The 27,989-nt window shown below is 42.4% G+C and overlaps 1 protein-coding gene across 2 annotated transcripts in view; it reads left to right on the top strand.

Moving 5' to 3' along the window:
* LOC122798450 (TATA-box binding protein) overlaps positions 1 to 27,547 on the top strand; it is a 1,118,497-nt gene extending 1,090,950 nt beyond the window's left edge. For both annotated transcript variants that reach the window (XM_044067383.1, XM_044067389.1), the window contains exon 8: positions 26,866 to 27,547. In XM_044067383.1, coding sequence (XP_043923318.1) covers positions 26,866 to 26,945 — 80 coding nt within the window. In that variant the 3' untranslated portion in view covers positions 26,946 to 27,547. The remainder of the gene's footprint in view (positions 1 to 26,865) is intronic.
* The last annotated feature ends 442 nt before the right edge of the window (positions 27,548 to 27,989 follow it).

Below are 27,989 nucleotides of genomic sequence, written 5' to 3'. Positions count from 1 at the left end.
CTAAGCTCTTCAGGAAATCTAACCAGTTACTAGTCCGCTTTGCACCAGGGGCAGAGGGCAAGGCCATTTCTAAGCAAACGGTTTCTAAATGGATAGCACACTGCATCCATTTCTACTACAAGCACCATGGGAAACCATCCCCTCTCGGGGTCAAAACACATTCCACTAGGGCAAGTTCTACCTCTACAGCATTCCTCAGGGGAGTCCCTGCCAGGGACATCCTGGAAGCTGCTGCCTGGAGTTCTGTACATACCTTCACCAAGCATTGCCACCTGCCTATCTTTTCCAAATCCAGGGAGGGTTTTGCAACAGCAGTCCTGCAAGGGTTACTAGCCAGCGCCAACTCGTCTTTACTGCCTCCACCCTTCCTCAGTTTTGGGAATCTACCCAAGTGTGACAACTGCAACAGTGAAACATGAAGAACGTAGTACAGTTGTGTACACATACCATGAATGTAGATGTTCGCTTGTATTCACTGTTGCAGTCCTGGTTTACTTCCCTTCAGCCCCCTTGTATGTCTGTCTCTCTCTCTCTTTCCACTCTGTTTAATGCTCACCCCTTTTAGTGGTATTGGTATTTACTATTTACTGGGGGTGTTTTTTCAGCACCATAACTTGGCTCCCTATTTGGGGGGGCTCCTGACATTTGTTTTTATACCCCTGACAACGTGACGTCAGTCCTGGAGTGACAGCAACTGACGCAGAAATACCAAGTCTCTGGTATTCAGGCTGACTGAGGGCTACCTGCAGGCAGATAACCCAAGTGTGATGACTGCAACAATGAATACACTCGAACATCTACATTTATGGTAAGTGTACACCAACTGTACTTTGTTATACCCTTTTCACTCAATCCATCATCCTACAAAAATACAAAAAAAAAAAAATCCCAGCTTTTCCACCCAATCAAAGGGAACAAGAAGCACAAGAAATACAAAAGCTGCTAGAAAAGTGAGTCATCCAAAAAGTTACTCAGACCAGATAGGATCCGGAATTTCCTCAAGATTCTTTAGTGCCAAAAAAGACAGGGGACTGGAGACCTATTCTAGATCTTTGCAAACTCAAATCATCAAACCAAATTTCAGATGTTTACAGTACAGTCCATTCTTCGTTTTTGGAAAAGGATTACTTCATGTGCTCAGTTGACCTCCAGGATGGGTACTATCACATAAAAATGCACAGGCAATCCAGGAGGTTCTTGCACTTCTGGCTGGGAGCCAGTCACTACCAGTTCAGAGTTACTGCCCTTTGGTTTCACCACAGCCCTCCAGGTGGTTCACCAAATGCATGGCAGTAGTAGCAGCTCACTTGAGACTGCTCGGATTTGGTGTGTTTCCATACCTAGATGGTTGGCTCATTACTGCCAAAAGAACAAAACTGTCCTTGAAAGGTATCTCATCTATAGCTTGTAAGAAGCTCCATGAATCCTTGCAGATGTGTCTCACTCAATATATGTTCTTTTAACTTATTATCCAGATATCTTGCATGGGGGTGGGTAATGGACCCTTGGTGTCTACTATGGGTCACATGGATGGTTGGCTAAGATTTTTTATGCAATTTTGGCAGCCCAAACATTACTGATATTTTAGGACAGAGAACAGAGAAAATTAAGCACATCAATAGAAGTTGAACCCTCTATAAATAAATCTTGGAGTTCATTCTTTATATGCTGGTAAGAAGTGTTCAGTTCATATTAGAAACATCTAGGGGCTGTAATGGTACAAAAGTGAATCCTTTGGCAAACAAATCAGTGTTCAGAATTAACAGCAATGCTGGACAAAATGTACACATTAAAGTCACCTAAAGTGTTTAACTATGTGGCAGGGTGGGAGTAAAGGGTCCATTTCATCACCTAAATTGTTTGGTGGTGAATGCAACAAGTTAGCCGCATTTACATCCTGTTGTTCCAGGACTGGTACCTCTTTCCCCCTCTCTGTTCACCATCCCTCCCCTGTTCCAATGGTTGCTTCTGTTCTAATACTCTTATGGATTTAAGAACGTATACACAAAAGCTGAACTTGAATATTCTTTTTAAAAACTCTGCACCTGGTTCCTTTGTCAACCCTTTAGCCGTCTCATGTACATATAACCCCCCACTTCATCCCATTGTCCAACTTTTTGAGAACACGTGTGAGTTAGATGTACGTAACTCTAAGCTTTCTAGTAGGAACTCTGACATGAATGATAAGGTAATGGACGAAATAAAAATCTTTTCACAAACTATTGGAATTATGAAACCTGATAAGGAGGTGTTGTCTTGATAGACTTTGAGGACTATAACAAGCAAATGCTTTGTATTTTAGAAGGAAAAGCATATTTAAGATCATCCATTAATGAATTGAACACTTCTTACCAGCATATAAGGAATGCACTCCAAGATTTATTTATAGAAGGTTCAATTTCTATTGATGTGCTTAATTTTCTCTCTGTTCCCTGCCCTAAAATATCAGTCATGTTTGGGCTGCCAAAATTGCATAAAAATCTTAGCCAACCACCCATGACTCCAAGGGGTCCATTACCCACCCCCCATGCAAGATATCTGGACAATAAATTAAAAGAACACATATTGAGTGAGACACATCTGCAAGGATTCATGGAGCTTTCTTACAAGCTATAGATGAGACCTTTCAAGGACACTTTTGTTTTTATTACTATCGATATTAAGAACCTTTATTCAGTCATACCTCACACAATTGGTTTGGAGGGGTTTACAGATTTCTTATATGAAAAGAATATCTCATACTTCCAGATTTTGGTCTTTTCACAACTGATGGAAATTGTCCTTAAAAACTTCATTTTGTTTAACAAAGAAATGTACTTACAACAAGGAGTGGCTATGGGGTCTGCATGTGGTGGTTTATATGCAAATATTGTAGTTAGGCAATGGGAGAAGAAATTTCTTTTTTCTAAATGTTATTTTGAGCACATTAAATTTTACACCAGGTTTTTGGATGATATGTTTGTTCTCTGGGATGAACCTGTTGATGCTATTGATGATTTTATAAACTATATTGGAACCACCACAGAATCTCTAAAGTTCACCTATACCAGAGACCTTGACAAAATTTCCTTTTTAAGACATCTTACTGGAAAAGGATTACGAAAATAAGAGGTTTGTTTCAAAAAACTTGGGGAAAAGCACGTATTTGAACTCACTACTGCATTTTTCTAGCACACACCCAGTCAAACAAAAGAAAGCTATAGTTAAGGGACAGTTTGTGCGTGCAGCTCATATGGTATCTGGTATTGATGAATTTTTAGATGAATGTGACAACTTGAAAAATATGTTTCAAAAAAGAGGCTATCCTTGTAGGTTCATTAGTGATATAATGATTGAGGTGGTTAACGAGAGAGCGTGGGTTTTATGTACCTTTACTTTCTTGTAATATGATTGATAGTGGTCCTTCCACCAGTAATCAAGAAACCATTAATGTTGCAAGTAAGGTAAGACTTTCATCACTGTATTCACTCAAGATAGTTAGATATTAAGAAACATCGTAACAAAAAACTGGTCTATTTTGAGACATGACAAGAACATCAGACCACTAATAGGACTACAACCTATTATGGTATATAGGAAAGGCAAGAATATGAAAAACACATTTGAGAGCAGTAACTCTTACTGAAAACACAGGTCAGGTTCTATGAACAAATGTGGCAGATGTGTAATTATTGCAGTTACATTAAAGAAGGCAATATTTCTGATAATAATAATATCGAAATCAGAAATACAACTTTAACTCAACAAAAGTGATTTACTGTGCCATGTGTACCACCTGTTCTTGCTTTTGCATAGGCAAGACTGATAGAAAGTTAAAAAATCACATACATGAACACCTATATGACATAAGGAATAAAAAAGAAACCAATTCTCTTAGCAAACATGTTTTGGAGTGCAATGACTATAAGTTCCAATTTTTTATTATAGACAACATCAGTATCAACATGAGGGGTGGTGCATGGTCACTATTACTGAGAAAAGAGAATTATACTGGCAATTACATTTGAATGCTGGGAACTGGCCAGGCCTGAATGAGCATATTTCCATTAGCCCAATTTTAAAACTAAAGGCACTATATAATTTCTCCATTATGCCTTTTAACATTTTAAATAATTCACATGTTCAGCATTTATTATGTTAAAGTGTATTTATTTCTCTTAACATTTTCTACTCTGTCTATTGTTTAGTATTTAATTACACATTTATTGTTTTAACAGTCAAACGTATTTAAATATTTATTGTACATTGTCATTTTATAAAGCAGTGCTTATATATAGTGTGTTTTTAGGGTGGTGTGTTCCATGAACTTTTTCAGTTTGTATGATGTTCTTCGTGTTTCACTGTTGCAGTCATTACATTTGGGTAATCTGCTGGCAGGTTGCCCTCAGTCGGCCTGAATTCCAAAGTCTTGGGTCCTGCTTCAGTTGCGGTCTCCTCTTCCATGGCGTCAGGTCATCAGGGGTATAAAACATGCAGCCGACGCCATTTTCTTTAGTCTTTCTTGCCGTGCGGTGCCCGAAGCAGAAGCATTTCGCAAGTGCCAGTTGGCCGACTACTGAAATATTCGAGTTTGAGTTTCAGAACCGAAGTCTTCACTAAACCCAAGTACCCCGTTGGGGGAAACTTTTTTCTTGCTTTTTACCAATGTCAGAAAAAGTTAATTGTATTACTTGTGGGAAGCAAATATCTGGCTTTCCATGTATACTGTATTCCTTGCCTAGGCCCTGATCACAATGTTCCTGGCTGTCAGTTTTGTGCTAGATTTAACCAACGCACTGTTAAGCGTCGGTATATTTTTGCATCTAAGTATTTTGGAAACAGATTTAACTACCCAGAAATGTTGTCTGTTAGCAATCCGACTACCAGAGTACATAAAAAACACAAAGAAAAGGACAGAGAAAGGCAGGAAGCTTCTCCTAAGCCAGTCACTAGTTCGCCGGTACTCAGTGAGGTGCTTTCGCAGCCCCTGATACCCGCTACCTTCGAGTCACAGGCCTCTACCGACACCCATGTGGGAGCCGGCATGCCGCAAGATACTCAAGGTATTGCACCGACGGATGTATCTCCCTCGGATGGGTCCGGAGCCACTGAGCAGGCACCGGCTTCTGAGGGTGTCTTCAGACCTCAGCATTTTTATATCAAACCAACAAAAGCTACAAAACCAAAGGCAAAGACACCTAAAACTAAAAAAACTGACGCCTGAGCCACATGTACAGGCCTCTATGCCTACAAAACAGATGATCAAAATGGCTGAAGACCTTATTACCTTGATCAGGGGTACCCATCCCCCTCCAGATAAGAGGCCTTGGCAAGACACTGACTATGAATCTTCAGATCAGATTTCTATTACTTCTGATTCCTCTTCTGATCAGGAATTATCTTTACCTCCCTATGAGGATTCTGATGCTGAGGAGTCTATTCCATCAGCACCTCCTCCTGAGGATTATTCATTTGGAGAAACCTTGCATACTTTGAGGGAGCATTTCCACTGGGAGGGTCAAGACTTCTCAGAATCAAAAAAGAGTCTCGGGGATTTCCTCCTTCTCCCTCAGCACAAGCCTTTAGCCATTCCTCCTGTTTTAGACATTGTGGATGATGTGTTTTCGGTGTCAAGCCTGACCCCTGACTCCTTACCTCTGGCTCCCAGTAAGCCTGACCGGTATTACAAGGTCCCTGACTCTCATACATTTTTATTTAGAAACCCTGCTGCTGATCCTGAAACTATTTCACAGGGTCCAAAGGGAGTTAAGGCCTCAACAGCAAAAAACCCTACCCCCCCCCCCCGACAGAGATTCAAGGGCACTGGACAGATGGGGAAAAAAGGTTTATACATATGCAACCTTGGCAATCAGGGCCTTAAACTGTCAATTTCATATGCTTAAGTACCAACAACATGTTATGGGATTGCTGAAACAGAAAATGATGTTAATTTCAGAATGTGCATAAAATAAGGAATTGCAAGAATTATTGCATGCAGCTGAACAAGTTTGAAAGCATACTTTGCAATGTGGCTTTGATTCTTTAGAGTTCTCCTGCAGGGCCGCAGTTACTGGATCTGTGATTAGGAGGCATGCCTGGTTAAAGGAACAAAATTTGCCTGATCATGTTAAAGCTAAATTGCTAGATGCACCTTTACAGCATGATTCTCTGTTTGGTATTAAGGCAGAAGAGGTTTTAAAGAAAGTGGAAGACAAAGCTAAGTCTATGCAAACTGTGAAAGATTTCTTGCAAGTACAGCCATCTAGATTCAGTAGACACTGGCCTACAAAAAAATGGTCCTTTCCTGTGTCAGACAGAGCTCAAAGGGGGCAAATCCAGATGCCCTAAGGGTTCCAGGTACCAGGCTCAAGACTCGTACAGGTCAAAGCAATGGGGCGCATCCACTTCCAAATCTGGAGGAAATAAAGCGCAAACCTACAGAAAGCAATCCCAATGATTTCCCTCTGCCTACACCAAGCACTTTTCTTTTGGCAGCACCCATAGGGGGAAAAATAGCACTTTTTGCTCAAAATTGGCAGTTAATAACCCAGGACAAGTGGGTACTAAACATCGTATCACAGGGATACAGATTCCATTTTCACAGTCTGTCAATGACGAATGGTTGGCCAGATCTGCCAAAAAATCAATGGGCAGAGGCACAGAAACAGGTTGCGTCCCTCATGGATATGGGGGCCATTCAGACAGTACCAGAACAGGAAAAAGGACAAGGTTTTTACTCAACTGTTCTTGGTACCCAGAAAGGACAAGGCCTGGCGGCCAATACTGGATTCATCGATTTTGAGCACATACCTGGACATTCCAAAATTCAGAATGCTCACTTTGCAACAGCTTCTGCCCATGCTGGGCAAGAATGCTTGGCTGGTGACTTTAGACCTAAAAGAGGCATACCTACATGTCCCAATAAGATAGTCATGCAGAAGATACCTCAGATTCAAGGCTGGTTTAATGCACTACCAATTCTCTGCACTGCCCTTTGGCTTATCTACTGCGCCCAGGGTCTAAAAGTGCCTGGCACCAGTAATTGCATTTTGCAGACAAAGAAGTATTCAATTGTATCCTTACTTGGACTGTCTCATTCAAGCAGAGAACAAGGACACTCTTCTAGGACACCTGGCATTTGTGAAAAGGCTTCTAACATGCCTAGGGTGCACAGTAAATGAAAAGAAATCACAGCTGGTACCCTCTCAAAAGATAACATTCCTGGGTGCAAGCTTGAATACAACTGCTCAGATGGCTTACCTCACGCCAGACCAAGGTAACTGATTACTTACTTCAAACTGATGGCAACAAAAACCCAGTCTTCTGCAAGACAAATTCTGCAGACTCTAGGCTTCATGGCATCCTGCATCCTACTAATTCCATATGTAAGACTGCATATGAGGAAACTACAATGGTACCTAAAAAGTTTATGGAGTCAACATTCACACAGTCTGGAAACAATGATTCCTCTCATCCCCTGCCTGCAACAGGAGTTTCTATGGTGGGCAAAGGCCTGTCACCAAAACATGGGACGGCCCTTCACTCTACCCCCTGCCAGCCAAACCTTAACAGACGCATCAGATTATGCCTGGGGGGCCCACATGGCAGGAAGATGCATTCAGGGCATATGGGCACCAAATCAAATGCATCTACATATCAACCAGAAAGAGATGCTAGCTGTTCAAAATGCCCTAACAGCCTTCAAGGACTTACTTCATCCAGGGCAACTACTGACAAAGACGGACAACATCACAGTCATGTGGTATATAGACAAGCAAGGGGGCACACACTCCTACCCCCTTTGCAGATTAGCCATGGCACTGTGGGGCACAGCTTTGACCTACCGAATAAATTTTCAAGCTGAATTCCTGCCAGGAAAACAAAACACTCTGGCAGACGATTTAGGCAGAAACCTTATGGATCCTCACGAGTGGAAACTAAATCCACAAGTCTTCAGCATGATGGCAAAGACATGGGGGAACCCAGACATAGACCTATTTGCCTTTCCTCAAAATTATCAACTGAAAAGATTCTGCACAAGGACTTATCACAGACAAGCATGGAAAGCGGACGCCCTATCCTTCAGTTGGAAAAACCTATCAGTTTATGCCTTTCCTCCTCTGCCTCTTCTACCCAAGGTCCTCCTAAAAGTCAGACAAGAGAAGCCAAAGATATTAATTGCCCCAGACTGGCCCCGCCAATACTGGTACCCAATCCTAAGGAACTTGTCTCAATACCCAGCTTGGACCTTGTCTCAAAAACCACAACTACTGTCCCAGCAAAACAATCCGATCATGCATAATCAACTACAGACTCTGAACCTGGCGGCATGGTTAATCCTGTAATCATACAGACAACACCTCTCAGTAAAGCTGTGATGGATGTCATTTTGGAAGCCAGAAGGCCTAGTACTAGAATATCTTATGCTGACAAATGGAAGAGGAGATTCTGTGCATGGAATCAAGCACAAGGTACTGATACAGCAGAACCGTGTATTCCACAGATATTACAATACTTAACTGAGATGCTTGACAAAGGCCTGTCTTTTTCATCAATCAAAATCCATGCCTCTGCCATTTCGACTCATTACAGTACAGATCCACCAATCTTTTCTCATCCTTTACTAAAGCAGTATCTTAGAGGAGCCAAAAAATTAAGGCCTCCTAGAAGATCACCATTACCTGCATGGGACCTCAGTTATGTGTTGGAAAAGCTCACCCTGCCTCCATTTGAACCAGCTGCTACCGCTGATATAAAGTTCTTGTCATGGAAGACAGCTCTGCTACTAGCAATTACTTCAGCAAGAAGAGTCTCAGAGCTACGGGCCCTCATGGCTGTGGAGCCTTTTATCATATTTTACCCAGACAGGGGGTGTCTGAGGACAAATCCTACCTTTATACCTAAAGTCGTTTCCAGTGTGGCTCTTAACCAAACAATTCATCTGCCAACTTTTTTATCCAAATCCGCAGAACAAAGGGGAGAGAATTCTGCATTCCTTGCACGTACACAGACAGCCAAGATTCTACTTGAGCAGGACTAAAGCTCTAAGAAAAACTGAGCAATTACTAGTGTCATATGTTGCAGGATCAGAAGGAAAGGCTATTTCAAAGCAGACAATTTCAAGTATATAAGCCATTGCATCCATTTCTGCTACTTACACTATGGCAAACCTGTGCCCAAGGGCATTAGGTCTCACTCCACCAGGGCTGCAGCTGCTTCAGCAGCCTTTCTCAGAGGAGTACCAACCAAGGACATTCTAGAGGCTGCTACTTGGAGTTCTGTTCACACCTTCACAAAGCATTACCATTTGCCTCTCTACTCCAAGTCCAGGGCAGGCTTTGCCACTGCAGTGCTGCAGGGCCTTATAGCCTCACCTAATGCTGTCTAGCTCCAGCCTCCCAACCATAGCTTTGGGATTCTACCCAAATGTAATGACTGCAACAGTGAAACACGAAGAACATAGTACAGTTGTGTACACTTACCATAAATGTAGATGTTAGAGTGTATTCACTGTTGCAGTCCAGGTTACCCTCCCGCCACCCCCCTGTCATTCTACAGTTTATCTTTCCTTCACTATCATCTACAACCTATGTGGTGTGTTTGCTTGTAGATGAAGGTAAAGTTTATATTGATGCATGTGTGTTTGTGTGTGTGTGTGTATATATATATATATATATATATATATATATATATATATATATATATATATAGATATATATAGATATATATATATATAGATATATATATATAGATATATATATATATAAATATGTATGTGTGTGTGTGTGTATATATATATATATATATATATATATATATATATATATATATATCTTTAGAATATTGCTACCTTTTTTGGGGGCAAGAAAAACTAAAGAAAATGGCGTCTGCTGCATGTTTTATACCCCTTGCGTCATGGAAGAGGAGACTGCAACCAACGCAGGACCCAAGACTTTGGAATTCAGGCCGACTGAGGGTAACCTGCCAGCAGATTACCCAAATGTAATGACTGCAACAGTGAATACACTCTAACATCTACATTTATGGTAAGTGTACACAACTGTACTTTTTGTCTACTTCTTAAATTCAGTGACTGTAAATATTGTGCTTTTAATGGCATAATTGATTAGTTTTTAACTGGGTGGAACTTCCTGTTTGAACTGTATAATAAGGAAGTAACTATGTGGGGTAAATTGTCTGAAGTCTAGATCTTTCTGGACAAAAGCACTCATCCTTGGATTTTTTTGGTCTGAAGTTAATAAAATGGATTTTGCATTCTACAACTGTGTGGTGATTTGCAGCCTGCATTACTTTTAGTGGGTTCAGTACAGCTACTACTTCTGGCTTTTGTGTTTATTTTTTAAAATGTGACATTTTTTTCATGTAGGCATTTACCCAAAAAATCTTTTCATTCACAGTAACCTGACTCTCTAACAAAAAAAAAGGCCTAACACTACTGCAAGCTATACTATCTAACCCAACAGTCAGAGTCTTTGCAGATGAGATCATTTGTACGAAAATAAATAAAATCAGATCCATACTGTCTTACATTAAACCATTCTAAGGCTTGTCTAGCATCCTGTGTTTTTGCTCCTAGCAAGCATAACACAATTTCATGTTCATTATCTTCTCTGCAAATGTAAGATTCAGTTCCTCTAATAATTGAATCTCCAATTACAAGAATATCTTTTCAGAGCAGATCTGAAGAATTTTCAGTTTCTAATTCAGTAATATCTGTTCTATCAGTTGTTGCAAATAAGTGATCTACATCACCATTAGTCTTTATTAATCCTACAGTTTTCATTGCATAGTACATTTGCAAGCATGCAGATGTTCTTAGTGTTTCACTGTTGCAGTCATCACATTGGGTTATCTGTTTGCAAGTAGCCCTCAGTTGGCCTGATTATTAAAGTCTTGGGTCCTGCATCGGTTGCTGTCTCATCTTCCATGACATCCGGTAGTTAGGGGTGTAAAGCATGCAGCAGATGCCATTTTATCAGTCTTTTTTGCCGTGTGGTGCCCGAAGCAGAAGCAGTTCGCAAGTGCCGGTCGGCCGACTCCTGAAATTTTCTTTTTCGAGTTTCAGATCCAAAGTCTTTAACTAAGTTAAGTACCTCGTTGGGGATCCTTTTTCTTGCTCTAAACCAATGTCAGTAAATGTTAACAATTGTATTTCTTGTGGAAAGCAAATACCTCATAAAGATTTTCATTCGTACTGCATTCCTTGCCTAGGCCCAGACCACGACGTACCTCACTGTCGGTTTTGTGCCTTATTTAAACCTCGAACTATTCGTCGGTTCATTTTCACATGTACATATTTTAGTACTCTTCAATTATCCAGAAATGGCTTTGGTAAGCCACCCGACTACCGACATTCCGAAAAAACGCAAAGATAAGGACAGAGACAGACCGCATAGGTCCAAAGCTGCAGACGACGCTTCTCCTAAGCTAGTCGCCAGTTTGCCGGTACTCAGTAAGGCGTTTTCACAGCCCCTGATACCCGCTACTTCAGATTTGCAGGCCTCTACTGAGACCCATTCAGAGTCCAGCATGCCGCGAGATGCTTCTTCGACTGTGGAACCTGCGGATGTCTCTGCCTTGGATGGGTCCGGAGCCGCTGTGCAGGCACTGGCTTCTGAGGGTGTATTCAGGCCTACTGACTTGCATATTAAACGGATGCCATTTTCTTCTACAAGGCCTAAAACGTGATCCATGCTTAAACTGACGCCCAGACCGCATGGTCAGGCCCCTATGCCTAAAACACAGATAAGAATGGCTGAAGATCTTCTTACTCTAATCAGGGGAAGCCACCCTTCTCCCTCTGAGACATAGGACTGATTTTCCTTCTGATTCTTTTTATCAGGATTCTGAAATTTCTGTTTTTTTCTGATGACCAGGAGTTGCCCTTATCTACCTATGAGGATTCTGATGCAGAGGACTCCATCCCTTCTGCTTTCCCTTCAGAGGATTTCTCTTTTGGTGAAACCTTGCATACTCTTAGGAAGCATTTTTGCTGGGAAAGCCAGGATTATTCTGACTCCAAAAAGAGGTTTAGGGAATTCTTACGCCTACCTCAACACAGGCCTTTAGCTATCCCTCCTGTACTGAACATTGTAGATGATGCTTTTTTGGACTCTAGTCTGGCCCCTGACTCTCTACCTCCAGCTCCCAGAAAACCTGACCAGTATTACAATGTACCTGACTCGCACAAGTTCCTCTTTAAGAACCCTACTGCAGATCCTGAGACCATTTCACAGGGACCCAAAGGCATTAAGGGGTACTACTGCCAAAACCCCTACCCCCTCTGATAGAGATTCCAGGGCCCTGGATAGATGGAGTAAGAAGGTATACACTTCTGCAACTTTGGCCATTAGGGCTTTAAAGTATTAGCAGCATATTACTGGATTGCTTAAACAGAAAATGATGTTGATTCCTGACTGTGCTGAAAATAAAGAATTACAGGATTTAATGCATTTTGCTGAGCAGGTTGGAAAACATACTTTGCAATGTGATTTTGATTCATTAGAGGCATCGTGCAGGGCTGCTGTGACTGGGTCTGTACTTAGAAGGCATGCTTGGCTTAAGGAGCAACCCTTGCCAGATCATGCTAAAGCTAAATTACTGGATGCTCCCTTAAACCAAGACCGCCTGTTTGGTAACAAAGCAGAAGATGGAAGAAAAAGCTAAATCTATGCAAACTGTTAAAGATGTCCTGCAAGTACAGCCTACCAGATTTAGTAGGCATTGGCCTACTAAGAATTGGTCTTTTCCCACCTCTTCTAGGCCTTCTCAGTCCAAACTCAGAAACAGCAGAACACCCAGGCTTCAGTCCCAAGGTACTCCCAGGCCTAAGCAGTTGGAGGCTTCCACTTCCAAAGCTGGGAGTAGTAAGACACCCCCCTATGGTAAACTGTCACAATGACTTAACTTTAAAACTTCCAAGCCCTGCTCAACTGACTTCCTTTAGGAGGAAAGATTGCCCTGCATGCAAAAAACCGGGAACTCATTACCCAAGACAAATGGGTTTTAAATGTAGTTTTCCAAGGATACAGATTTCACTTCCATTCCTTACCAACCCCAAACGGTTGGCTAGACCTGCCCCCAAACCAGTGGGCAGAGGCTCAAAAGCCAAGTCCTCTTTCTTCTAAGCATCAGAGTTATTCATCCTGTCCCCGAAGAAGAATGGGGGAAAGGTTTCTACTCAAGACTTTTTCTGTTTCCCAGAAAAGACCATTCCTGGTGTCCTATCCTGGACCTGTCTATCATAAACACTTTTTTGGACATCCCAAAATTCAGAATGCTAGCTCTGCATCATCTGCTCCCCATGCTGGGAAAAAATGCCTGGTTGGCAACACTGGATTTAAAGGAAGCCTACCTGCACATCCCAAATAAGGGAATCTTGCAGAAGATACCTACACTTCAGAGCAGGCTACATGCACTGTCAGTTCTCTGCACTGCCCTTTAACTTATCTACTGCGCCTAGGGTATTCACAAAGTGCCTAGCTTATCTACTGCACCCAGGGTATTCACAAAGTGCCTAGCTCAAGTCATTGCATTTTGCAGGCAAAGAAATATTCAAATATACCCATACCTGGACGATTGTCTAATTCAGGCAGAAAGCCAAGGACATACTATTAAATCATCTGGCATTTGTAAAGAAATTGTTAATTCTCTGGGGTACACTATAAACGAAAATAAATCGCATCTAGTACCCTGCCAACAAATTGTATTCCTGGGAGCAAGCTTGAATACAACTTCCCAGATGGCCTACCTCATGCCAGAGAAGTTCATTTGACAACCTACTTCAAACTACTGGCCACAAAGACCCAGCTGTCTGCAAGGAAAATACTGCTAGTCCTGGGGTTCATGGCCTCTTGCATTCTACTAATTCCATTTGCAAGACTGCATATGTGGAAACTACAATGGTATCTAAAAAGCCAATGGAGTCAACATTCTCAGGACTTAGAATCAATGATTCCTATCATACCTTGTCTACAGCAAGAGTTCCTTTGGTGGGCAGAGGCCTGCCATCTAAACAAGGGACTGCCATTTACTCTACTCCCTGCCGCCCAAACCCTAACAGACTCATCAGACTATGCATGGGGGGATCACTTGGCAGGGCTCTGCATTCAGGGTAAATGGAACCAGAGTCAAATGCACCTGCATATCAATTAAAAAGAAATGTTAGCTGTACAGAATTCTCTGACTGCCTTCAAGGACCACATTCTTCCAGGACAATTATTGGTAAAGACGGACAACACCTCAGTTATGTGGTACATAAACAATCAGGGGGAACCCATTCATACCCTCTCTGCAGACTAGCCATGGCTCTGTGAAACACAGCCTTGAGCTACCAAGTGGAACTACAAGCTCAATTCCTGCCAGGCAAGCTAAATACACTGGCAGACTACCTAAGCAGAAGTCTCATGGACCCACATGAGTGGAAACTGGAATCAAAGATATTCAACATGTTGAGAAACAAATGGGGGAGCCCAGAGATAGACCTGTTTGCCTCCCCTCAGAACTACCAATTGAACAAATTCTGCACAAGGACTCCCCACAGACAGGCTTGGAAAGTGGATGGCAGCAGCAACAACAATGAACACAGCAAAACAGCAAAACAACCAAAGTCAGCACAGGATCCAAAAAGCATGTTTATTGATTTCTCTCTCTAGCGCCTCGGCCACAGTAAGCCTTCAAGGAGTAAAGTATCAGCACTAAAACACACATTGTATAATCACAAAAATCATTGTTACATAATTAACTAATTAATCAATTAAAATTGATATACACCTAAAAACTAAACATTCTTCCAACTACATTCTGTATTCAAACCTTTAGGTAATAAAGTGTCATATTTTAAAATAAAAAGTTTCCTTTTTTAAAAGTAATTTTCCCACAACTAGCTCATCAGGTTCTGCTTTAGCTACCTGTTGTAAAATAGTAGCTTTTAAACTATCACTGTTTACATTTCTGTGAATTTCGCAATGGTGAGCTAAGGGGCTCTCTTTTTTTATTTCTTATATCCCTCAAATGTTCTAAAAGTCTAACTTTAAACATTCTCTTAGTTTGACCGATGTAGAATTTATTACAACCACATTTGAGGGCATAAACTACCCTATTAGTTCTACAATTATATGAGCCCTCCAAGTTAAAATATTTATTATTAATATTAAAAAAAGCTCTATGTATATATGGACAAGCTTGACATTTTCCACATTAAAGACTGAAGAAAATTGCGTCGGTTGCATCTTTTATACCCCCTGGCGCACTGACATCAGGGAAGAGGAGACAGCAACCGACGCCGGACCAAGACTTTGGAACTCGGGCCGACTGCGGGTAGCCTGCCAGCAGGCTAACCCAAGTGTAATGACTGCAACAATGAAACACGATGAACATAGCTTTAAGCATAGTAAACAAGAATAGAGGTATAGTCAATAGAAGTCAGGGGGTTGGAGGGAGGGTAACCAGGACTGCAACAGTGAATACACTCGAACATCTACATTTATGGTAAGTGTACACAACTGTACTACGTTCTTCGTGTTTCACTGTTGCAGTAATCACATTTGGATAGATTCCCAAACTAAGGAAGGGAGGAGGCAATTATATAACATTAGGACCAGCTATAAGGCCCTGCAAGATTGTAGTGGCAAAGCCAGCTCTTGATTTAGAAAAAAAATGGCAAGTGGTAATGCTTGGTGAAGGTATTTAACAGAACTCCAGGTAGCAGCTTCTAGGATGTCCCTGGTAGGTACACCTCTAAGAAAGGCTGTAGAGGTAAATGCAGCCCTGGTGGAATGAGGTCTTATCCCCTGTGGGGTATGTTTTCCATGGTGCTTATATCAGAAATGATTGCAATGGCCTATCCACTTAGAAATGGTTTGCTTGGAAATGACCTTCCCCTCTGCCCCTGTTGGAAATGCAACCAGCAGCTGTTCAGATTTCCTGAGAGGTTTAGTTCTGTCCAAGCAAAATCTATGTTGTCTGTGCACGTCCAAGGAGTGCAGTATTCGTTCCCCTTTGTTCTGTGGATTAGAAAAGAAGGTTGGCAAATGAATGGACTGATTGAGGGCCACATTGGATATCACCTTGGGAATAAAGAAAGGATTGGTCCTGAGGGACACCCTGTCCGCATGAAAGATGATGATACACATGGCAGGAAAATGTATTCAGGGCATGTGGCCCAAGGAACAAATGCATCTACACATCAATCAAAAAGAGATGCTAGCTGTACAGAATGCCCTGACAGCCTTCAAGGATTTACTGCATCCAGGACAATTATTGCTAAAGACAGACAACACCACGGTTATGTGGTACATAAGCAAGGAGGCACACATTCCTACCCCCTCTGCAGGCAAGCCATGACTCTGTGGAGCACAGCACTGACCTATCAAGTACATCTGCAGGCACAATTCCTGCCAGGAAAGAAAAATACACTGGCAGACGAACTAAGCAGAAATCTCATGGATCCACACAAATGGAAATTAAATCCACAGGTCTTCAACATGATAACAAGGAAATGGGGACGCCCGGACATGGATCTTTTTGCCACCCCTCACAACAGCCAACTACAGAAATTCTGCACAAGAACTTATCACCCACAAGCATGGAAAGTGGATGCTCTTTCGTTCAGCTGGGAAACCCTGACAGTTTATGCCTTCCCTCCACTGCCTCTTCTTTCCAAGGTACTCCTAAAAGTCAGACAAGAGAAGCCAAAAATGATCCTGATTGCCCCTGACTGGCCACGCCAGCACTGGTACCCAATCCTAAAGAGCTTGTCTCGAGGCCCAGCCTGAACTTTACCTCAGATTCCTCATCATCTGACTCAACAAAACAATCAGATTCTACACGGTCAACTCAGAACCTTAAATCTGGCTGCATGGCAGATAATAGCCACTCAGACCACACCTCTCTCTAAAGCTGTTATGGATGTCATCTTAGAAGCCAGGAGGCCCAGCACTAGGAAATCTTATGCAGAAAAATGGAAGAGATTCTGTGACTGGAACCAGGCACAAGGATTCGAACCACTTGTTCCAAATATACCTCAGATTTTACAATACCTAACTGAGATGCTGGACAAAGGCCTATCCTGTTCATCTATTAAAATCCATGCCTCTGCCATTTCAGCTCATTACAATACGGAACCTCCTATTTTTTCACATCCACTGCTAAGATAGTACCTCAGAGGGGCAAGAAATATACGACCCCCCAAGGAGAGCACCAATACCTACTTGGGACCTCAATTTTGTATTAGAAAAGCTCACACTACCTCCTTTTGAGCCAGCCAACACAGCTGATCTAAAATTCTTATCATGGAAAACTGCTCTGCTCCTAGCAGTAACTTCAGCAAGAAGAGTCCCAGAGTTACAGGCATTAATGGCAGTGGAACCTTTTATCATTTTCCATCAGGATAGGGTTTCTCTAAGGACAAACCCAACATTTATGCCAAAGGTGGTTTCCAGTGTGGCTCTTAACCAAACCATTCATTTGCCAACTTTCTGTCCAAACCCCCAGAATAAAGGGGAGAGACTTCTGCACACTTTGGATATACACAGACAGCTACGCTTCTACTTGGACAAAACAAAAGCTTTCAGAAAAACTGAGCAGCTGTTTGTAGCTTATGCTGCAGGATCACAAGGAAAGCCTATCTCGAAGCAGACCATTTCTAAATGGATAGGACACTGCATTCGCTTCTGCTATGCACAACATGGCAAATCAGTGCCTAAGGGCATAAGGCCACATTCTACCAGAGCAGCAGCCACTTCAGCAGCCTTTCTCAGAGGAGTACCAACCAAAGACATTTTAGAAGCTGCAACCTGGAGTTCAGTGCACACTTTCACTAAGCGCTACCACTTACCTCTCTACTCTAAATCCAGAGCAGACTTTGCCACTGCAGTTCTGCAGGGCCTGGTAGCCTCTCCTAATCCTATTTAGGCCCAGCCACCCAACCTCAGCTTTGGGATTCAACCCAAGTGTAATGACTGCAACAGTGAAACACGATGAACATAGTACAGTTGTCTATCTACCATAAATGTAGATGTTCGAGTTTATTCACTGTTGCAGCCCAGATTACCCACCCACCATCCCCCTTTTTCATTGTTGGGTCCTTTCTGTACTTCTCAACTCTCTACAACTTATGTGATGTATTTGCTTGTAGATGAAGGAAATGTTATTTTGGTACATGCATGTTTTTTTTACATAATTTTTTCCAGCCTTTCCTGTTTGGGGGCACCTGACATCTGGGGCAAGAAAAACTGAAGAAAATGGCATCTGTTGCATCTTTTATACCCCTGGCGCACTGACGTCAGGGAAGAGGCGACAGCAACTGACGCCGGACCACGACTTTGGAACTCGGGCCAACTGCGGGTAGCCTGCCAGCAGGATAACCCAAGTGTAATGACTGCAACAGTGAATACACTTGAACATCTACATTTATGGTGGGTACACAACTGTACTTTCTGGTGTATTTGCTTTGTTGTTGGTGTAACCTGGTATATAATTGCTTCCCATTATGGGGGCACCTGACATCTGGGGCAAGAAAACCTGATGTAATGGCATCGGCTGCATGCTTTATACCCCTGACTACCTGATGTCATGGAAGATGAGACAGCAACCGAAGCAGGACCCAAAACTTTGATAATCAGGCCGACTGAGGGTTACCTGCAAGCAGATAACCCACATGTGATGCCTGCAACAATGAATACACTCGAACATCTACATTTATGGTAAGTGTACACAACTGTACTTTCTCATCCTGCTAGCTTTGTACGTCCACAGCTTCAGCCATGTTGTCATTGTCTTCTCCTTTTTTCTTGCAGTAATGTTCTTCAGTCCTTTCGCTTTTGGTTTTGATTTCTTCCTTTTCACCTGCCCCCTTGCCTATTTTTTCTACCTTCTCTTTAGGAAGCATGCTGCCTTTTTCTGCATACTGAAGGTTTTCTCGTAGAAAAATGTTATTCCATTTAATCTGTGTGTTACATACAAAGCAGTGTCCTTTTTAGTGTATTCTCTTTACTTTATATTTTTCAGTTTTTCTTTAGTTGTGAACTTCTTCCTTTCTTTTTTAGTATCTGGATCTATTTCTAAGGTTTTCTACTCAAACTTCAGTCACTGTGAAGGGAGTACCTCAGTATTTTGGGTCTCATGGTTTCTATGATTCTAATGATAGCCCTTGCAAGACTCCATATGAGATGAGATACAAGTCTCTTTGGTCCCAACACCAGCACTCTTTGTCTTTTCATGTCACAGAGCTGGGGTTTGTCAGAGCAGAAATCATTTGGTGGGGGAGACCAATGTCCTTAGATCCAGGTGTCCCCTTCTTCCCTGTTCCAAAGCATTGTCACCACAGATGCATCAGACTTTGCTTGGTGAGCAGTTTCACAAGAGATTAAAGTACAGGGGGCGTGAGACACCAAGGACAGACACAAGCACATAAAGAGTTACTTAACTTGATCAAGGCACTCAACTCTGTGAATCATTTTTGGTCCCCAGGACATCTCAAGATGTTACAGATAGTACCAGAGTCCTGTAATACATCAACAAGCCAAGGGAGGAAGGGGACCATGTCGTACACTCCTTTGCAAACTAGCCATGTTAGCTTGGGATATAGCTTCACAACACTATCACTTTACAAGTAATCCTACATTTCATCAGAGAAAAGTTGTGTGGCAGACAGGCTGAGCAAGACTAGGGCAAACTCTCATGAATGGAAACTAGGTCAGCGGGTCTTCCAAGATTTTATCCATCTGTGGGGCGTTCCTCAAGTAGACCTCTCTGCTTCCTCTCTGATATCAACTTGCAAGATTCTGTTTCAGGACTCAATGCAAGAAGGCCTGGAAGTTCAGTGTTCCTTTATGCTTTTCCACCCTTTCCATTAACATCCATTGTACTTAGAAGGAATCACCCAAGATCATTGTGGTGACTCCCTTCTGGCCCAGACAACCACAGTTCTCTTTCCTTTTGGAAATGGCCATGGGCAATTACCACTAGCTTCCTCCCAGACCGGATATACTTACACATAAACGGGGTGTTTGATGCATCCCAACGTCAGTCAACTTCCGTTATCTGCTTGGATGATAGGGTCTTAATCCCTTTGTTCATGTTTGGCCTAGAACATGGTCACAGTCTTCCTGAATGCTTTTCACACACAAGAATGTAGATTTTTGCAGTGGAATGTAAGGTGTCGGTGGCACCAGAGACTTGTGCATATGCATATGGATCTGCTTCTTATGTCAGGCTGTTATTGGACAGCAGACAAGTGTATGGACTGTTCTTACCTGACCTCAAGATGGGTCTTTCCTTCCTGCAGCTGAGCATTACTGATTCTGGCAGTAGATGCTTTGTTTGCAGGAAGGAGAATTCACGTTGGTTTTGACTAGTGGTTTCACATGAACCTACTAGAATAACTGACGGTCCTTGTTGTCATGAAGACTTTGAAGGTGAAAATGAGTATGGGACCTGTCCTGATTTGATCTGGCAGTCATTTCATGTGGAACCTGACCAAACAAGTGAATAAACAAGGAGATGTGTGATTGTACCCCATTCCTTGTGAAGTATTGGAATAGAGAATTTTGTCATACTCTGCATCGAAAGGCTTTTTCAGCGATTTGCTTTTGTAGTGATGTCCTTCAAGGATGCATCTGCAGTCCTTACAAATGGGTTGTCCTGTCGTCAGGCAGCCCTTCGGTCGGCCGGATTCCAAAGTCTGGGTCTGGCCTCGGCTGGTGTCGCACTTCACCCGACGTCATCTCTGCTGGTCTTCGGGTATAAAGGCATCAGCCGACGCCATTTTCCTCAGTCTTTCTTGCCGCGTGGCGCCCGAAGCAGAAGCTGTTCGCAAGTGCCGGTCGGTCAGATCCAGAGATTACTGCTACCGAATACTACTTCGAAGACTTCTAAAAAGCTAAGTACCCCATTGGGGACTCTTTCTTGCCTCAGCCGATGTCAGAAAAAGTGAATAACTGTTTAACTTGTGGGAAACAAATACCTCATAAAGATTTCCACTCTTACTGCTTACCTTGTTTAGGCCCAGACCACGACGTAGCAGCCTGTTTAGCCTGTGCTTCCTTCAACCGACGAACGCTTAGGCGTCGGTCGGAGTTTGCTGAACAGTTTTTCGGCTCAGATTTTGCATACATTATGCCGTCGGATCCTCCGACTTCTCAAATTGTTAAGAAACGCAAAGAAAAAGACCGGCACTCGCGGTCCGCGGTTTCGGCCGAAACCACGGTTAAGCAAACCGCGAGTGTCTCGGTTTCAGCCGAAACCGAGCAAACGGGTCAAGCTTCAGCCGAATCCATGACTACTACCGAGGCCCCTGCTACCCAAGTTGAATCGGCCTCTGAAATTTTGCCTACTAATGTGGTTTCTCTAGAATTGTTTTCCACAAGCACAAGACACCACAAACTAGTGAAAAAACCGACCTGTTAGCTAGCGACCCTGGCTGTGGAACACTTTAAGGTTTTTATTTATTGGAGCACTTTAAGGTTTTTATTTATTGGAACACTTTAAGGTTTTTATTTATTGGACACACTTTAAGGTTTTTATTTATTGGATTATTAAAGCTGTTTTATTACTATCTTTCACAACTTGCATTTTCTTGGACTAAGAAAGCTACCTCTACTCTGCCAACACAGCCAGGGTCGCTAGCTAACAGGTCGGTTTTTTCACTAGTTTCTCTAGAATTATCGGACACCATCCCTTTGGATGTCTCTAACCCAGCACGTGGTGCTGCTAGGCCTCCTGCAGCCATGTCTATAAAGGCCTTTGCCAGGGCTAAAGCAGCCAAAACTGCCAAGTCTGTGTCTGTTAAGCCCCCCTCTCACAGGCCCAGTTCCAGTTCCCAAATGCTTACTCTGGCAGAGGATCTCATCTCTTTAATAAGGGGATCCCAATCTCACCCAGACAGGGCCTCTCAACCTCCAGAAAAGAGACCTAGAGCAGAGCCCCCTGAGCCAGTGTCCTCGGATGACTCTTCTGATGATTCAGACAATACAGACCATCCAGAGGCTCCTTTTTCTATTTATGAAGATTCCGATGCTGAAGAATCTATACCTTCTGCCTCTCCACCAGAGGAATTTTCCTTTGGGGAAACCTTACATGCCATGAGAGAGCAATTCCAATGGCAGGGACAAGATTTCTCAGATTCAAGAAAAAGGCTTAGGACCTTTCTACACTTACCGCAACATAGGCCCTTAGCTATACCTCCAGTTCTTCCTGTTGTGGATGATGCATTCAATGATGCTTGCACTGCTCCTGATACTTTACCTCCAGCCCCTGCCAAGCCCGATAGGTTTTACAGGGTACCGGACACTCATCACCACTTATACAAGGCTCCTCTTGCAGATCCTGAGACTATCTCCCAGGGGCCTAAGGCAGTAGCCTCGACCTCAGCGAAAAACCCTCTCCCTTCTGAAAGGGAATCCAGGTCCTTAGAGAGATGGGGTAAAAAGTATACACCTCTGCTACTCTCTCAGCTAGAGCTTTGAACTGTCAGTTTCATATGATCCAATACCAAGAGTTTATGCTTGATCAGTTAACTAAGAAACTGTCCTCTGATGATTCCTTAGATAAGAAATATGTTTTAGAAATGGTGAATAACATTCAGCAGGTTAGTAACCATTCTTTAAAATGTGGCTATGATGCACTGGAGGCTTCATTTAGATCAGCCATGACTGGCACAGTTATAAGAAGGCATGCATGGTTGAAAGAGCAGGTCTTACGGATCATGTTAAAACAAAGCTATTAGATGCTCCTATGGATAAGGTCAGTCTATTTGGTCCTCCTGCCCAACAAGTAATGAAGAAAATGGAAGAGAAGGCAAAATCTGTACAAACAGTTAAAGATTTCTTACAGGTTCAGCCCCCAAGGTTTAGCAGGAACTGGCCTTCCAAAAATTGGTCCTTTCCAGACTCCTCTAAATCTCAGAGAGGCAGGAATAGACGTTCCAGAGGCAGAAATCAGTCCAGAGGAGGTGCCTACAGAGGACGTCAGTGGCAAGGCAATAACCAACGAGGCACAGACACAACCACTACCACTGCATCAGGACAATCACAGTGACTTGGCTCGACACCGCCTACCAAGGAACAAATAGCAGCACCCTTAGGCGGAAAGTTAGCCTTATTTTCAAAAAATTGGCACTATATCACAAGAGACAAGTGGATTTTGCAAACTATAGACCAAGGCTACAGGTTTCATTTCCACACCTTACCAGTAAAAAGTGGAATGCCAAACCTACCACCAAATCAAAAGACAGAAGCTCTAAAACAAATAGCTCAATTAACAAACATGAGAGCTGTGGAAAGGGTACCACCTACAGAACAGGGCAAAGGATTTTACTCCAGACTTTTCCTAGTACCAAGAAAAGAGAAAAATTGGAGACCTATTCTCGACCTGTCCGCTTAAAACACATTCATCATTGTTCCAAAATTCAAAATGCTGACCCTACAGCAACTTCTTCCCATGCTGGGCAAGGAGTGTTGGCTGGTAACTCTAGATCTCAAGGAGGCATACCTGCACGTCCCCATACGACCAAATTGCAGAAGATACCTCAGATTTCTTGCAGGATCAGAGCATTATCAATTCTCAGCATTGCCCTTTGGCTTATCTACTGCGCCCAGAGTGTTCACGAAATGCCTGGCATCAGTAATCGCTCATTGCAGGCTACAGGGAATCCAAATTTACCCATACCTGGACGACTGCCTGATACAAGCGGACAACCAAAGCAAGCTGACACAAGACTTACAAAGAGTCATTTGCTTACTACAAGCCCTGGGATACACAGTCAATTTAAAAAAGTCAAGACTGATACCATCCCAAACAAGAACATTCTTGGGTGCAGAATTGGACACAGTAAACAGATGGCATTCCTAACTGCAGAAAAACAAGAACAACTTCCTCTTTACTTCTTGGCATTAACAAAGCAGAACAAACTAACAGCAAGGAAAGTTCTGCAGGCCTTGGGCTTCATGGCATCCTGCATAATTCTGGTCCCCCATGCCAGACTGCATATGAGAAAGCTACAGTGGTACCTAAAGAATTTATGGTCTCAACACAGGCACAGCTTAGAAACCGAAATACCACTAATCCCATGCCTGAAACAAGAATTCCTATGGTGGGCTCAAGCATGCCAGGCAAACCCAGGTTTGTCCTTCCACAACATTCAAGCAAGCCAAACCATCACAACGGACGCCTCAGACCTAGGTTGGGGGGCCCACATGTTGGACAAATGCATTCAAGGCTTATGGACTCCAGATCAGCTGCACCTGCACATAAATCAAAAAGAAATGCTGGCAGTAAAACTAGCAATCCAGAATTTCAGACCATTCCTCAAAGAAGGCCAATTGATAAGGACAGACAACACCACAGTCATGTGGTACATCAACAAACAGGAAGGCACTCATTCATACCCCCTATGTCGAATGGCTCTGGACCTATGGAATATGGCTCTGAGCTACAACATTCAGTTACAGGCAATATTTGTACCGGGAAAAGAAAACATCCTAGCAGACATGTTAAGCAGAACTACCTCGGATGCTCACGAATGGATGCTACACCCGGACATCTTCAAGGCCATCACAAGGAAATGGGGAATGCCACAAATAGACCTATTCGCATCCCCACTAAATCACCAGCTCAAAAAATTCTGCACAAGGACATACCACCCACTTGCTTGGAAGGTGGACTCTATCCTTCAGTTGGAAAGGCCTGACAGCATATGCATTTCCACCTCTTCCTTTGATGCACAAGGTACTACTGAAAATCAAAGAGGAATGTCCAAGGATAATTCTGATAGCTCCAAATTGGCCAAGACAACATTGGTATCCATTGCTGAGGAGCATGTCTCTGGGGGGAACGTGGACACTACCCCCGATTCCTTTGATGTTAACTCAGAGCGACTACAACATCCTGCATCCAAACCTGAAAACTCTGCAACTGACTGCCTGGAACATTACATAGGAGCAACTAACCCAGATTTATCCCAAAGGGTTAAAGACATTATCCTTGAGGCCCGCAGACCCTCAACAAGAAGGAACTATGCAGGAAAATGGAAAAGGTTTGTCATTTGGAGTATTGAAAAAGGGAAAGATGTGTCAAAGATAGATATTGCCAACATCTTGGAGTATTTGGCAGAGCTTCTCCATACAGGCCTGTCCTATTCCTCCATCAAGATACATGCATCAGCTATTTCTGCAGAATACAGCTTCGATCCCCCTGTCTTCTCACACCCTCTACTCAGGCAGTTCCTCAGAGGAATCAAGAATGTAAAACCTCCTAGGAAACCACCATTACCAGCATGGGACTTGAACTTTGTGCTAGAAAAATTGACACTCCCTCCATTCGAACCAGCAGCAACAGCAGATCTTCAACACCTATCCTGGAAAACTGCTTTCCTACTGGCAATTACTTCAGCAAGAAGGGTTTCGGAACTACAGGCCTTAATGGCAGTACAACCCTTCCTAATCTTCCATCAAGATAGAGTGTCCATGAGAACTAATCCTACATTTATGCCTAAGGTGGTATCCAGAGTATCTCTAAACCAGGCAATCCACCTACCTACCTTCTTCCCCAATCCACAGAACGGGGGAAAGACTGCTGCATACCTTGGATGTACATAGACAGTTGCGCTACTACCTGGACAGAACCAAGGGCAATAGAAAGACTGACCAGCTTCTAGTAGCTTATGCAACAGGAAGGGAAGGAAAAGCAATTTCCAAACAGACAATCTCCAAGTGGATAGGAAATTGCATAAGATTCTGTTACTCCTACCATGGAAAGCAAATTCCACAGAACATAAGGCCTCATTCTACAAGGGCTACAGCCACTACCACAGCTTTCTTACGAGGAGTGGCTACCAAGGACATTATTGAGGCTGCTACTTGGACCTCCGTGCATACATTTGCCAAGCATTATAACTTACCTCTATACTCTAGATCCCGAGCAGGGTTTGCCACTGCTGTTTTGCAAGGGATCCTGACTGCACCATAATTCTTCTTCCTCCTCCCCTAGTTTGGCTATGGTATTCTACCCATTTGTAAGGACTGCAGATGCATCCTTGAAGGACATAGTACAGTTTTGTACCTACCATAAATGTAGATGTCCGAACAGGATAGCATCTGCAGTCAGGATTACCTCCTCCTTCCCCTCTGTGGTACTCCTAGGGTATTTACCCACCTAATAGCTAGCTGGGGGGGATCTCTTATGGTGTATTTGTTTTTATATATGTACATACATGCTTATTTTTTGTGTTTGCCTTCTACTTTTTTGGAAACATTGGCATTTATCCAAAAATTTAGCTTACCAAGAGGGCAACTGGCATCTGGGGCAAGAAACACTGAGGAAAATGGCGTCGGCTGATGCCTTTATACCCGAAGACCAGCAGAGATGACGTCGGGTGAAGTGCGACACCAGCCGAGGCCAGACCCAGACTTTGGAATCCGGCCGACCGAAGGGCTGACTGACGACAGGACAACCCATTTGTAAGGACTGCAGATGCTATCCTGTTCGGACATCTACATTTATGGTAGGTACAAAACTGTACTTTTCTTTTCTACATGGCATGTCCTTAAGGGCTGATTTGCACTGATCCTATGGGCCTCAACTGCAGATGGTACAAGGTATTATACTGTAAAAAGTCTAGCTTGGCTGATGCTTTCTTGCACTTTTTTACTGAATTTTTTTCTGTGAACTTTTTATCCTACAGTTTAGATGTATTTCATTTTTCACAACAGTCTTTTCTGAGAGTTGCATTGTAGCATTTAGTGTTTTTGTTTGATGTGAGTGTTATACTGAGGAAATGAGTTAGTAATACTTGTAATGTTATTTTGTTAAACATTTGTAATTTGATTTGTATAGTTCACACTTGTTTTATTGATATATTTATTCTAGGTGCTAAAGTCCGAGCAGAAATTTACGAAGCATTTGAAAACATATATCCTATATTGAAAGGGTTCCGAAAAACAACATAGCATCTTAAATCTGGATTGTTTAGTACTGTGTATATATTGGTACCTTTTGAGACTGTTCAGCGTGAAGACAAAATTTGAAAATACCACATGGTGGTTGAATACCTTTGTAGGACATTTCCAGCTGCCACCACTTTTCTTCAGATAAATTATTACTTCACAAGCATTTTTTCCAACCCACTTTTTATGGGTTACTTTTCCAGATATTAGTTACCAAACCATGTTCTCTTATTTATGGACATTTTAGTTTTTTAAAAAGAGCCTTTTAATTGAATTGTAATTTTAAACTTTGTTTTATGTCATATTTTAGCATGCAGACATGTCTGTTTTAATGAGAAACATTATTTTAGAATAACATCTGTTCTGGACAGTGTTCAAGAATGCTAGATACACTGCATTTTTTCAGTTTTTATATGATGTTTGTATAATATTGGCTTACACAGTAGTATCTTTATGTTCAGAATTTGGTAAAGATATTTGTACAGAGATGTAAACTGAATCCTTATGTACATAACTTAAAATTTCACTGTCAGCATTGTTTAGCATGTAAATGAAAAATTCCTGTTCATGAAGCATTAACAGTAAATGCTAACATTTTAACTGTAGCAGAATTGTTTTGTTCACTGAATTTATTTTAGGTGTATGAGCTGTACAGCAGCTGTTCCTTGTGAAAGGAGGTACTGCACTCTTTGAGCTAACAAAAGAATGAGAACTTGAAGATCACAATTTGCCACAAATCACTGCAGAGTGCTAAACAGACAGTATCAATACTTCTTTTTAGGTAATGGCATGGGCTGTAACACAGTGTTTGTATGTATATATATTCCTGCTAACCTTTTTTCAGTAGTCATCGTTCAGAAAATAAAGTAAGGTGGAATAAGGGGTAAAACATGAATATAAAATTGACAGCTGCATGACCATAGCAGTTGTTGTGTCTTTCGGCTTTTCCCGGTTAGGGGTCGCTACAGCGGAACTCCGGTCCGCTAATGATTGGCAGTCTATTTTTACATGCTGAGTTGCCAGCCCTGACACACAACCTTCAATGAA

Source organism: Protopterus annectens, chromosome 1.part0 (assembly GCF_019279795.1).
Source record: "Protopterus annectens isolate FY-2018-M chromosome 1.part0, PAN1.0, whole genome shotgun sequence".
NCBI lineage: Eukaryota > Metazoa > Chordata > Ceratodontiformes > Protopteridae > Protopterus > Protopterus annectens.
This window is presented reverse-complemented; position numbering and strand designations above follow the sequence as displayed.